Source organism: Bubalus bubalis, chromosome 3, assembly GCF_019923935.1.
Source record: "Bubalus bubalis isolate 160015118507 breed Murrah chromosome 3, NDDB_SH_1, whole genome shotgun sequence".
In the NCBI taxonomy this organism is placed as follows: domain Eukaryota; kingdom Metazoa; phylum Chordata; class Mammalia; order Artiodactyla; family Bovidae; genus Bubalus; species Bubalus bubalis.
The window spans coordinates 172065219-172079742 of NC_059159.1; the positions used below are offsets into that span (position 1 = coordinate 172065219).

Sequence of the window (14524 nt, forward strand, 5' to 3'; positions counted from 1 at the left end):
TGCCTGGGAAATCCCATAGACAGAGGAGCCTGGTGGGCTGCAGTCCATGTGGTTGCAAAGAGTTGAACATGACGCAGCAGCAAAACAGCAGCATACCTCTTCAGTTCAGATCAGTTCAGTCGCTCAGTCGTGTCCGACTATTTGTGACCCCATGAATTGCAGCACGCCAGGCCTCCCTGTCCATCACCAACTCCCAGAGTTCACTCAGACTCACGTCCATCAAGTCAGTGATGCCATCCAGCCATCTCATCATCTGTCGTCCCCTTCTCCTCCTGCCCCCAATCTTTCCCAGCACCAGGGTCTTTTCCAGTGAGTCAGCTCTTTGCATGAGGTGGCCAAAGTACTGGAGTTTCAGCTTCAGTATTATTCCCTCCAAAGAAATCCCAGGGCTGATCTCCTTCAAAATGGACTGGTTGGATCTCCTTGCAGTCCAAGGGACTCTCAAGAGTCTTCTCCAATACCACAGTTCAAAGCATCAATTCTTCGGCGCTCAGCCTTCTTCACAGTCCAACTCTCACATCCATACATGACCACAGGAAAAACCATTGCCTTGACTAGACAGACCTTTGTTGGCAAAGTAATGTCTCTGCTTTTGAATATGCTATCTAGGTTGGACATAACTTTCCTTCCAAGGAGAAAGCGTCTTTTAATTTCATGGCTGCAGTCACCATCTGCAGTGATTTTGGAGCCCAGAAAAATAAAGTCTGATACTGTTTCCACTGTTTACCCATCTATTTCCCATGCATACCTCTTACCAGCTTCTAATACACTGTGCCTCTCTCTACCTTTCCAAAAGTCCTCCAGAAAGCCTCTGGAAGCTCCTCCAACTCATATGCTCACTCACTTCTCTGAGCTCCCTTTACATTTACAGGAAGAAATACATGCCTGACATGTGGACGCTGACATGCCATGCAGTTTTGTCTTCCGTTTCATAACAAAAGATTATAGTGTTTCTTCTTGGGGCTCTAGATAAAAGAGGCATTAAGGTGTTTGACTCCCCTGATGCACAGGCCATCCAAAAGATGAAGAGGCTTGTCCCAAACCCCTGCCAGGGTTAGAATCCGCCAGCACTTGTTGCGGAGAAGGCAATGGCACCCCACTCCAGTATTCTTGCCTGGAGCACCCCAGGGATGGGGGAGCCTGGTGGGCTGCCGTCTATGGGGTCACACAGAGGCGGACACAACTGACGAGACTTAGCAGCAGCAGCACTTGTTGAGTCCCTGAAAAGTGTTTGGCGTTAAGCCAGGCACAGGACACAGCAGGAGAGAGAGGACCCAGACTTTGTCCACCTGGAGCTAACAGTGAGGCCAGGAGGCTGCACACCGAACAACTATACACGAGCAAGCAAATAACTGCAAGTGCCTTAGAAGAGGAGTACAGGGTTGAGGAGGGGCCCCAGCTGTGAGAAGGACCACAAAAGCCTCCAACAGGACGTATGTCTAAGTCCTTAGCAGTTTGCTGAAGAGGGGCTGGCGAGTTTTTCAGCGGAGCCAGGCTTACTCACAAAGGCCTGCTTTGAAGTTTGGAAGTTCAGTTGCTTTGTGAGTTAATTAGGCCGCTGTGGCCGACCTACTTGAAACAGTGCTCAAGGAGAAGGCGGAGACGCTGGGGCCACGGGGAGGTTACTGCAGAGGTCCTGCCACCCGGCCTTCAGCGAGAAGGTGACTGGAGGCGCCGCAGACCTGCTCTGGGGGCCCCTCACCCCTCGTTGGCAGCGAGTTGGGGCATATTGGACACAAGGGTTGTTTTTGCCGAGGGAGTGCCTTCAACGTGAGTTCTGACATTTACAAAAATAAATCCTTAGTTCCTTGAAGCTGGAAAATCTTAGTTTAACTTACGAGGCACAGTGCAAGGCCTTGTGTAGCTTCACGAGGCTAACCGGTAAGGCGCGGGTTTCTCAGAAAGGGGATGCATTTCAGTCAGTGCTGCCGTTCCATCCAGAGCTTGTTTCCTTGCGACGCTTCAGCGGGGCTGGCTAAACTATAGCTAAGGAAGAAAGACACTCCACCTGCGTCCTGCCTTGCTCTTAGGAAATCAAACCCGACAAGCAATGGGATGGGGCAGTGAGGTGGAAGAGGGAGATGTTCGGACTGTGAGCAAGCCTTGGGGTTTGGTTTCCCACTCTGCCCCTTACTAGGCTGGGCAAATCGCTTCCTTTTCTGAGCCTCAAATTCCTCATCCTCAAAGCCCTTTGGGTCCTTAGCCTCCAAGTCTTCTTGGAATGGGGGTAATAATAATTCTCGTACTCCATGAGATTCTGGAGACATTAAATGGGAATAAATATGAGCACTCTTCCATAAGATCTAAAGTGCTGCAGAATATCACTTACAAACGAGACTGCTGTTAGAAATCCTCATTGATAAATCCGGAAGGGAGGCTCAGAGACCTGGCTGGAGCAAGAGCAGAGGTGTCTGGATTTCCACTAGGTTTCTCTTCACCAGGTGGCTGCCCTGGGGCCTGCCTTCCAGGAGAGCAAGTTCCAGGGGGAAGGAGTAGGCGCTGGGAGGGCGGGGAAGGGAGTAGGGCATCCGCATGGGGGTACAGAGAGGGCAACAGGAAGGGAGGTGGCCAGGACAAGGCTCCTACCTTCTCAGGTTGCTGAGGGCTTTGAGGGTCAGCCTTCTGCACCTTTCTCAATTTGCCTGTCTTTGTGCGGCTGCAGCTGACCTAGCATAAAATAACACGCTTTTTTGCACATTTTGAAAGCAAAGTCAGGCTTTAATGATCGGTTTTCTGTTCCGTGGTATTTTCTTTCAAGCAAAGGCCATGTTTTTGTAAGATACTACATTTCAATGGGGCTATTCTTTGTCCCCGGCAAGCATTCCTGAGCGGTAGGTTTCAGGAGGGTTCCAATTTATTGCTTCTGGTGTCCAGTGACCTTGGAATGAGTGTCTGTCTCCAGGCCCCCTGAAGGACAGGCTGTTTCGGAGAGTTACTGCTCTTAAATTGTTCTCTAATAAAAGCAAGTGTCCCCCATTCTAAGTAGAATGAACTTTCCAAATAAGACCAGCTGTGAATGTTGGGGAAAAAAAAGAAGAAACTCCAACAACAGGAGTCCATAGTGCAAGCTGGATGCAGCCGACCTTCAGGCGTTCTCACAGCCATTTAAAAAGATGTCTTCAGTAAACTCATCTAGATTCGCTAAAAATCTTTGGCACGATGGACACCTGGAGTCTGTAGGCCAATATTCAATCCAGGTCGAGGAATCTAACGGGTAGACGTACCTGCCAAGGAATAATACAAATGAATCACTTGTGATGGTGGCCACAGATAGAGAAGAGCTGAGTTCAATTGAGCCAAGCTACTCAGGTGCCCAGGGGGTCAGGCTGTTGGCCAAACTCCTCTGAACTGGCATCTCCTTGGGAAGGTCCACAAACCCTGGAGATCATGAGCTGCTCGGGGATCCCATGGTTAAAGGCACGAACAACATCTGTTTCAATGTCTGTTTTTCAAAAAACAGATAATAAAACATGTATCCAAACACTGTCCTCCTTACAAACAGAACAGTCTGAGGACTGAGATGGCAGATGCGGTAAAGGGGGAGTTGATGAGTGAGCCCAGATTAATCGTCAGACCTGGGCACTCAGTTGCTTTATCCTCAGCGAGACCTCAGCTACCCTGGTGGTTTTGAGGAGTTCTTTGTTTTAAGCTCACATTATTTCATGTAGGCTCCTAATGGTCTGTTGGTTAACAGCAGGGCACGAAAGAAACATGTAGTGGGTTTAAGAATAAATTTCACACAGTTTTGGATGGAAAATCAGAGTCCAAAATACAGGTGACTTACTTGAAACGGAAGTTGTGTTTTATCTGCAGGGCCTCTTTACCCATGATTAAGTACTGTTTTCTTTCTTCCAGATTGGCGTTGGAGCAGCTTGTCTTTTTGATGAAGGTGATTTCAGCGTCTCTCTCAGCAGCAGCTTCTCCTAAGAGATGCACAGCAAGGTTATCACAGGCCACAGTTTTCAGCTCTTGAGCATTCCTGTTCCTCGTGGCTATTCATTATTCGGTGTAAATTTCTATCGACAGGCTAATGGCTATTGGCACTGTCCCTGTGGTTAAGACTTCAGACTCTGGGATCAGGCTCCCCAAGCTAAACCCCAGCTCTGCCACTTCCTAGCTGTGTACCTGAACAAATGAGGCTCAGATCCTTCATCCCCAAAACAGGCATCACAGTAAAACCTACCCTGCAGAACTGCTGTGAGGCTTATTTAAGTGCTTTTCATTATTTCATTAGAACCAGGAATTCGCAGAACCTTTCCAGAGTTGAGGGGCTTCCCTGGTGGCTCAGCTGGTAAAGAACCCACCTGCAATGTGGTAGACCTGGGTTCGATCCCTGGCTTGAGAAGATCCCCTGGAGAAGGGAATGGCTACCCACTCCAGAATTCTGGCCTGGAGAATCCCATGAACTATTCCATGGGGTCGCAAAAAGTCAGACACGACTGAGCGATTTTCACTTTCTTTCTTTCGGCCATCTCTAAAGACGTCTTCAATCCTCCCAGTATTCAGGAAATATACCCTGATGCTCTGTGTCCTAAGTACATGTTTTCTCCTCATCCCCATTACACTTGAGTTTCTATCTTCATGTTTCCCTCCACATGCCTGACTCCTGCTAGGCTGGAAACTTCTTGAGGCCAGGCCAGGGCATTCATTGCTATATATTCAGGACTGGTATCCAGTTATTAAACTCTGGCTGAGTTATCCTAATTATTAAATCCTGAAAAACTTCTGAAAATGTTGCAAAATAGCACACAATAGAAACTGCACAAGTGGTAAACTTTAATTAGTAAAATAAATTACAGTGTACCCACATTAGTTCAAGCTAATGTTCTGAGGCTCTGCTGGGGACCCTGCATACATGACTTCCCGTTGCAGCAACGTTCAAGCAACCTTCCCAGCACTATCTGCCAAGTCAGCCCCTGTCACGGTAAGCTGTGTTACTGCGGGGCATCTTATTATTTTTAAAAACCTTTTGTTATGGAAAATGTCAAGCATATTCAGAAGGGAGAATAATTAACCTCAGTTTCAACAATCACTCATCTTTTTTTCATTTATATCCTCACCTGTGTTTTAGGAGAAACACCGGTCACAGGATAATAATATCATTACCCTTGAACTACATAGTTGCCCTTGATTCAAAGTAGTTTAGTTCTTATTTTGGCTTCTTTTTAGCAGCACTTCTTGTGTAAGTGGTAAATGTGTGGTGTTTTGCTATTTTATATAAATTAAAAATCTATATATGTTAAAAATGAAGAGCCAGAATGAAAAGATAACAAACTATGCAAAACTTTCTTAACATTTCCTTTTAAATGTCATAAACATGAGTCTTCTGAACAGACATAACAGAGAAGAAATGATAGCGATAAAGAACTATAGCTTGGGAATCATCTGATTCTGCATGAAGTTCAGAACAGTCTGGAATATCTTTTGATACTAGGCAATAATTGATACAAAATAAGTAATTTGTATTTCTGGAATGAAAAGAACTTGATTATTTTGGTAAAAATAGGAATGTCTTATTGCTTATGATATGTATGTTGGTTGCAAAAGTGCTTGAAAATTGGGTTGTGAAAAGATCAGAGCGCTAAGAGTGCTTACCTATTTTGTCAAAATGGTAATCATGTTACAAATAAAGAACACTTGTGATCATCAATGAGCACCATCACAAATCAACTTCACACAGTGAAACATTTGAAAAAAGTCAGAAAAAAATGTCAGAGTGTCGATCAAGCAAAGAAAAATTTGGAAAGTATTAATAGAATTTTAAACTCTAGTGTATGATTAAAAATAAACATTTTCAGATTCAAAATACTTGGTAGCATTTCAAAAGGAAAAAAAAAGAATAAACCCAGTGCCACAACTTAGAGTTATGGTCCCACTTACAGCAAAATTTCTTACCTACTGAAATGAGAACACAGCTTTTGAGAAATATACACGAGGTAATAAAAGTTCAATCATTTCCTAGAAAATCAACTATTTAATATAAAACATGTTTTAAATAACTTAAAATTAAAAATTAGAGGCTCTGAAGATGGCTTCATGGGTTTTGTTGAACTCAAAGCACAGGAAGGACAACATATCAAACTGAGAAAAAAGGTGTCAATGAGAAATATTTATAAGAACACCTTATTGGCGCAAATGTAATGTCAGGGAGAAATCTGGGGCTTTAGCAAAAATCCTGAAATTTACAGCTGTTTCAGTTTGGCACCTTCTGAGTCAAGCATCTCCGGATAATGCGATGAAAGAAACAAGGCAAACAAGAATCACTTTAAATATTGTTTTCATAAATTTGATATTTACTACCATATACCTAATATACGCTAGACGGAATAAAGAAATAGCGTGGAGACTTCAAAAATTGCAATAATAAAAATTGGAAAAATATTGGCATTTTGAAACGCAGCCAATAGTGCTAAAACTGCAAAGGTAGTTTATAAATCACATCGTCTGATAGATTCACTTTCACAGACACAGGTGTAAACATTTAGAAAGTGTATATATATAAATATACACACATACGCATATATATATTAGTGATTTGTGTATGATATTCTAGCAATTACGTCAATATTATCTTTAGATATTCAAGAAAAAATATTTCAGCCTTAATAAGCTGAAAGATTAATGAATAAATGGCAAAACTGATCATATAAAAATAAGTAAAGGAAATATGAAAATGAAGCAAGAGTTGTTACAAAGTGAAGAATGGTATGCCATTTGACATAAAACAAAATATCAACTTAACAGAAAAGCTAATTGTATGAAAGTGTTTTTGGTTTTAGTGACAAAAGCAAAAACGGATGAACTTTTAAGTTTTTTAAAACGTGAATCCTGAAACTTTGTCAAATAATTTTGTAAAACTCTGAGGGTTGAAGGGGAATAAAAATTAAGAAAATTAGGAAAATTAAACATGACATTTCAATAAACTGTTTTTATAATTTAGCTGATAATTGATATTAAATACCTGGAAATGTTAGGTGGTATCACAAAGATGAGAAACATTTGAATGTAAGTACTGCTAGTTTAGCAGAAACTGAGAAAGGGTTCCGTGCTTTGCACAATACTGTCGCTGTCAGGAGAAAGTACTTTTCGAGGCTAGATGTCATGTAATGACTATCAATTCAATAGAGACATAACTGGAAAAATCTGATGTGGTTCCTTGTTGCCAAATCAAAGCTCAAACAGAGGCCCCCTACAGTGAGTCAAACAAAATGACAATTTCTAAATAAAACAAACAAACGAACAAAAACTTATTTGGAATTAAATATGATTTAATGAATCATTTGTTTTTACCATTTACATCATTTGACAAGCAATTTTATAATATTTGTAGGTTATCTTACTTAGGGAATAAAAGGGAACATATTTTAAACCGTTGTTTTATGTGCTAGTTCCACATGAATTCATTTTATTGTATTGGTTACTAAAGCTCATTTAGCCTATCAAAACTTACGTGGCCTCTGAGCCAAGGCTCTGCACTTCACAGATGTTCCTAACTGGTTTCCCTCTTCCAACTCTTGCTCCCTTCAATTGCAGCCAGAATGATTTTTAAAATCATAAATCAGAAAACGTTCCTTGCCCACCTAAAACCATTTATTAGCTACCCTTTGAACTTCTAGAATAAAATCCAAATTTCTCACTTTGCCTTATAAACCCTGGTACGACCCAGCTCCTGCCCATCTGATTCCCTCTACTCCAGCCTTTAAGAATGGCTAAGGGATTTCTTTGGAAGGAATGATGCTAAAGCTGAAACTCCAGTACTTTGGCCACCTCATGCGAGGAGTTGACTCATTGGAAAAGACTCTGATGCTGGGAGGGATTGGGGGCAGGAGGAGAAGGGGACGACAGAGGATGAGATGGCTGGATGGCATCACTGACTCGATGGACGTGAGTCTGAGTGAACTCTGGGAGTTGGTGATGGACAGGGAGGCCTGGCATGCTGCGATTCATGGGGTCGCAAAGAGTCGGACACGACTGAGCGGCTGATCTGATCTGAACTCTTAACAGCATTTCCTAAAAGATGCCATCTGTTATCACTCTGAAGGTATTTCCCTTATTAACTCCATGTCTGTTTCAAATATAGCACTTATACTTTCTGATTATTTATTTTGTCCATTTCCTTTAAAAAAAAATGTGTCTCCTCGAATAGAATATAAACTTAATGAAGGCAGGAACTCTGGCTGTGTTATTCAAGTTATATCCTTTGTGTCTAATATAATGCCTGCCACGTAGTAAGGAGTAAGTATTTGTTGAATGAAAGAACTAATGAATGAACTCTTACCAGCTTTGTAGATATCCAGGAGAGTTGCCGTGTACTTAACAAAAGCGTTTTCTTCAGTGACAGCTACGATCTCAACTTTATAAGCTGGTAAAAAAAGCACACGCACAATACTTTATGCTTATTACCACATTCTATGTCCAATAGAAGCCAGAGTCTGTCAAACAAACAAAAAATGAGGTGTGGCAAGCTCTTATGGGCACCCTGTGGTAAATCTCATGTCTTCCAAGAAGGCTTCCCATCACTCCAGCAAGATTCTACTGGTCATGACTCTAAGGGATCACTCTGCTTAGAGTCAGAGTCACTCTGCCCACTGTTACAGAACAGGCTGATTAGGGTAAGAGCAATATTAAATTTTAAAAAGCATACAAAACAAAATAAGCCTTAGATGTAAAGTTCAGATTCTGATCTTTCAAGATGAAGAGCCTCTTCCTTCTCTGCATGTCCACAGAGGGGTCCTGTATCTATCACCCTCACCTGTCGTAGGAGTCTCCGTGTTCCCTCACCTCCATGCCTCTATGACTTTTATTGGTTTTGATCTTTGGTTTTTGATAGGACTCTGTTTTCCAACTCATCTTTGCTTGGATTGGCAGCTATTTGATATGATACATTCTCACTTCCCTTCATTCAGGCATCAATTTTTAATCTATGGTACGTTTGACTTTGCGTCTGAAATGACCAGCTTGAAGAGACGCATCTCTTCTTTGTGACCTGAGAAAAACTCCTCTTGTTCTTGCTTTCTTTGGGGTTAAAGTGAATGACCTAAAATTTTTTGTTCATTTTTGAGATCCTAGCTAGCTAGCAAGAGTCGGACACGACTGAGCGACTTCACTTTCACTTTTCCCTTTGATGCATTGGAGAAGGAAATGGCAACCCACTCCAGTGTTCTTGCCTGGAGAATCCCAGGGACGGGGGAGCCTGGTGGGCTGCCGTCTATGGGGTCGCACAGAGTCGGACACGACTGAAGCGACTTTGCAGCAGCAGCTAGCTAGCAAGACATAGAGCTCAGTGAACGAACTCAGTGTGGCAGAACCAAAGGCTGTGTAAATTAGTGGCTTAAACAATGTCCTGAATTTCAGATTCTTAATTATTTATAGTAGATAAGGGCAACGAACCTACTGTAGGCATAGGCGGAGTAAAGGACCGTTTAATTTTGTTTCTATTCTGTGATTCCATCATTAACCTGTAGCTCCAAAAAAGCCTGCTAAGCTTTTTCTTGAATGTGGCAAACTAGATCCTGATTGCATGTACTCTCTGTGTTAAAACAGATTTTTTTTTTAATTTAAGAGTTTAAATTGTTCTATTGTCATAGAAAGAAATAATTTGGATCTAAATTTTAGGGGAAAATTGTTAATACAGAATTCTCTTCAAGTCTCAATATATTTTAAAAGTTGCAGTGGGTCTTGGCTGAGTTAGGCAAGTTTTCAGCATTTTTTAAAACTCAAGATGAATTTGAAGGAAAGAAAGATCATGAGCCACACAAGAGTCATTCTCATGGCTGTTATTTCCATTAATAGAATTCAGTGTTACCTACTGGAAATAATACTGGAGACCAGAATGTGTCCTGGTTCTATTACTTACTTCCTGCATGACTTTGAGTAAATTATTGCATCTCTCAGAGCCTCAGTTTCTTCACTGTTACCTCCAAGGAGGCTCATGGGACACCAGTGAGAGACCATATACAAAAACAATTGGTCAACAGGAAAGGCTCTGTGAACAGCACTGTGCTTATTTATTTATAAAAACCCTCCTACCAGCTGTCAAGAAAAATTTGAAATAGTGTACTATCTGTTCATTCTCTTTTTCTTAAAAAAGACAGAAGTAAACATTGGAAGCTACAGGTAGAAAATAAAGGATCTAATTCTATGAGGAGCTTGTGTCTGCAACTCTACTTGGGCATTTGATTTAGCTCTGAGATTTGGCCAACAAGAAGGAGATGCTCCTTTTGAGATGGAGAGAGTCTCAAATGTGGATTGCAATTGTGATATATTAACAATTAGTACTGACACTTGTACCTTGTCTTTGGAAGGAGTTTGGAAAACACTCAGACCCCCAAACCATCTTTGTTTCTGTCTCTGCTCCATCAACCGGAAGAATGCAGGAGTGAAATCATATACCTCTGCGGCTTCTCAAATGTTCTCTTTGACTATGTTTTAGCACTTTTAATTCAATGGAGTCTGGTGGAATAAAATGTTTTGGCTGTGTGTGTACCTCACTCCCATCATTTTTAATGAAAATCATATTTCTTTGCTGAAGGATAAATAACTTTGCATGTTAATGCTGAAAATTGATGACATTTTCCTTCAAGGGAGCACATGGAATGCTGCATCTACATAATCACTGTGTAAAATTGTAGGTCTTCCTACCTGATCAAGTTTTCATAAAATGTCATGTTTAATGGAACTTATATTAAACTTTCCAACTTACCGTATGCAATCTCTGGTTTACATGCTGTTTCCTTTCTAGTAGCTCCAGAGATTGTCAGATCCAATTCTGCCTGCATTTGCCCACAGTCAGCTGGATTTTGTGAAAGACAGCACGCGTTAGGTTAACGTAAGGAACAGGCACCTTTGGGAGTAAACACAGTTTTTCCTCATCTGCCCTGAGACAATCCAGTATAATCTTACAAATATCAGATTCCTAAGACCTGTCCCCATTTTCTCCTCTTCCATAAAGTGAAACAATATGCAAAGCAAAAACAAAACCAACAAAAAACAAAATCTTGAACACGGGACTTAGAATGGGTAGTCACTCCACATTGAGCTCTTTAGGAATATATATACTTCACTGAAGAAAGGAGGACATTTTCCCATTTTGAGTGTAATCAAAAATCTCTTGAAGGAACCAAACTGATGACTGACTTATGCTGTAAGAGGGAGAAATATGTACCTAGAAAATGTGTAGATTTTAAGGATTTTGAAAAACAAAAGAAAACCAAAATCAACTCAGACCCTCATGGAGTCTGCAGTTGATTATTGTTGAGTTCTGGGGCTTTTCTTTGGCCAATAAGGCTGCCTTGATTGGCAAAAGATTGAATGGAGAGCGTCTCTAACTGGGGAGGGCCAGGGGAAGGAGAGAGGAGATAGTGGCTTATTCCAGAGCCGCTGTTCTCTTAAGCAATGGTCCTATTGCACCAAAAAGACCAGGTAAAAGGTAAGAATGTCACATCATGTTATCTTTCCGATACCCAACAACCGCCTGATGGTGTTTCTCCCCACGGTAGGAACTATCGGCTTGTTCTGGAGCCGTTGCGATGCAGCCTTACAGTGCTCGAGGAATGCACTTTCCACCAGGTGAGATTACATTTCTACTTCTGAGAAATGACAGTTTGTCAAACAGCTCCCCCCAGATTAGCCCCAGATTATGAGTGGCTGCTTTAAACAAGTATACAGCCTGAACACAGTAAGCGAAGTTTACCTTCGATACACTTGCATGTTACTCCTTCACAGACTTTCTGAAGCTTGGTGTCCGACGTGCTGTAAAACATGGTGCACTGTTTATCTGCGGCGATGAAAGCACAGTTAGAAGAGGCGCCTGGCGGACACGCAATTTACCCGTCAGTGAATTTCGCCCATGGCTCCTTCATCACCCACTCCTAACCCTCTTTCTGTAGCTGAGGCCCAGGAAAGTTAAATTATGAACTGCCTGTCCTAACACAGGCCCCTCTACACTCAAAATATTCTCCCTCTCTGTGCTTGAAATCTTACTCTTCCATACTCATTTCTGAGAATGCAAGTATTTGGTGTTTCAATGAATGAGAAGAAATAAATTATGTCACACGAGAGTCTATCGAAAGAATTACAATTGGTAATTGTTTAGGCTACAGATGAAAAGCATTGGTTTTTCCTATTGTTCAGGAGGAGAAAAGAAACACACACATATGTGTGTGTGTGTGTGTGTGTGTGTGTAGTTCTTTTTCAAGGAGAGGCTAAGTATCATAATCTATGATTTCAGAAGTAAAACTAGATTGAATGGGTCTCAGAGTTTTGGTTCACTTTAAGAGTTTTGTTACAAGTAGAACTGTCCAAAGTGAAGTTGTCTGCCTTGTGAACCAAAGGGCTCTCCAGAAGGGGAGAGTTATCAGACGTGGCTGAATGACCAAACGCAGAGGTCATTCATCCATCATTTATTGATACACACTATGTACCTGTGGAGAAGGAAATGGCAACCCACTCCAGTGTTCTTGCCTGGAGAATCCCAGGGACGGGGGAGCCTGGTGGGCTGCAGTCCATGGGGTCGTACAGAGTCGGACATGACTGAAGTGACTTAGCAGCAGCAGCATGTACCTGACCCTGGGCTAGATGCTTGGGACAGAAGGATGAGAATGTTCTGGGGGTGCACACAAAGATGTGCAAACACACAATCAGGATGCAGCGTGACAGGCGCTGTGCTGGAGCTCTCTGCAAAGTGCACTGAGAATGTGGACGGAGGGGCAGCTGACTCTGTGAAGACTGGAAATAACAGTAGGGCCAATGGCCTTCTCTGAAAAGGAGAGACGCAAGGGGAACAGTAAGCACCAAAGATAGACTTGAGGAGAAGAATGTGAGGGGAGCCGTCGAGTCCATTCGCCTATTCTAAACATGAAGAGACTGAGGGCCGGAGCAGTGGAGGGACTTGCTCACCCACTGGTTGTCCCAGTGGGGACGTTTGTGAAGAGAGAGCCCCGAGAGAAGAAATGTATACAATCTGCAGGCCTCAAGCGCCTTTCTTCAAATTCCATAATAAATACAGAGCAGTCTTTGGAAGAAACGTTAGAGTTGATTACCTGGTCTGTGGTACTCATACACTGTGAAAGTGGCGGGGCTCAGAAACCCAACTTCAAAAAGTTCAATTATCCGGAATCGAACACAAAGGAACTCGTTGGAAGGAATCTGTTTGACAAATGCAAAGATTAAGAAAATCATGAGAGACAAAAGACTCAAAATATTTTAGGCAGCAGCTGTTAAATAGTAATAATAAATGAAAAATGGTGAGAGGTGGAACTTACCGAGTTCAGTTGCAGAATAACATGCCCATCTTTGATTTCGTAGTCAGTTAATAATTGATCCACCTGTTCCACAAGCTAAGGGAACAAAGAGAGAAGCTCAAATTTAACTTCACGACCTTTCTGTTTAAGTGCATTCACCCAGTAATGGAATGTGAGGTCGTGGGGATGTAACCCACTATTTAAAGACAGTGAAGAGCAGCTCCTCCTCTTGAAAGAGTCTGAACATGTCATCGCATGCATGCACATTATTCTGTCCGTGCAAGCATAATACTTGCCCCTGAATATTTATATAAATATAAAACTGAATATTTTTCAGTTTCACTTTGAAAAATAAAAACTTAGGTAGATTATCAGTTTGAAAAGAATATTCTGGGAGAGTCTAAGAAAGTGACATAGAATGAATGGAAATAGCTTTGTAAAATAATGCAGTAAATAAAAGCAAGTATCCATAACAATATTTAAGAGAAGACATTTACAGCTTTTAAGTCTTCTGGGTTTGCATTGACTCCAGTAGGCAGAGAGATATCCATCACCGCATGGGAGGACCCAGATGACGATTCTTCGCTGCTGAGCATGTAGCTGAATTAAAGTAGAGATAAGGACATGAAACAAGTAAATGGATAAGATTCTTGAAGGAAAGGCCCTGTTCCTTGGTAGGCTTTAACTCGCTAATTTGAGTCTCCAAGTATTTGCTTCTTTATGATACATGTGTTATAGTCTCTGAAGTTTAAACAGACCTCTGCATCATCTACCCCAACCCTTGCCTCACTTGATCAGTAACCTTGGTGGGCTACCATTCTGGAGTTGGAGGAGACCATAAAGGTATCCAGTCCAGTCTCTTAATTAGCTAGTTGAGGAGACTGCGGGCGAGAGTAAGGTACTTGTTCAAGGTCGCACGACTAGTTCGCCTCAGGGCTTCATAAGTCTATTGATTCTCATCCGAATTCTTTCTCTAGCAGAGCATGTTCGAAGAAAAAAATTAACTGTATATTGGCAAGAGACTCGATAAGCATGTTCAGAAACAGACTGGAAGGAACACACTAAATGTTAGCAGCTACTTCCTCTGGATGATGAGATCATAACGGATTATCTCTTTTCTTTCTCATGTTTTTCTCTATTTTCTAAAATTTTCACAATAGATATTTTATCTTTAAAAAAATGTTTCAAGGACTACCCTTTGTCTAGGAATTGTGCTTGTGGGGAAGCGGAGGAGAAAGGCAGAGGGAGTAACAGGGGCAATTTGATTTATTTTGTTTGTGCTT

The 14524-nt window shown here is 41.8% G+C and overlaps 1 protein-coding gene across 1 annotated transcript in view; it reads right to left on the minus strand.

Annotated features, from left to right (window-relative positions):
• Positions 1-2697: 2697 nt before the first annotated feature.
• Positions 2698-14524, minus strand: part of C5 (complement C5) — a 98193-nt gene continuing 86366 nt past the window's right edge. Inside the window, exons 34-41 of the mRNA XM_006054142.3 lie at positions 13739-13841; positions 13263-13337; positions 13041-13146; positions 11693-11776; positions 10703-10792; positions 8279-8362; positions 3785-3923; positions 2698-3224 (exon numbers count right to left, since the gene is read on the minus strand). Coding sequence (XP_006054204.3) covers positions 3086-3224; positions 3785-3923; positions 8279-8362; positions 10703-10792; positions 11693-11776; positions 13041-13146; positions 13263-13337; positions 13739-13841 — 820 coding nt within the window. The 3' untranslated portion in view covers positions 2698-3085. The remainder of the gene's footprint in view (positions 3225-3784; positions 3924-8278; positions 8363-10702; positions 10793-11692; positions 11777-13040; positions 13147-13262; positions 13338-13738; positions 13842-14524) is intronic.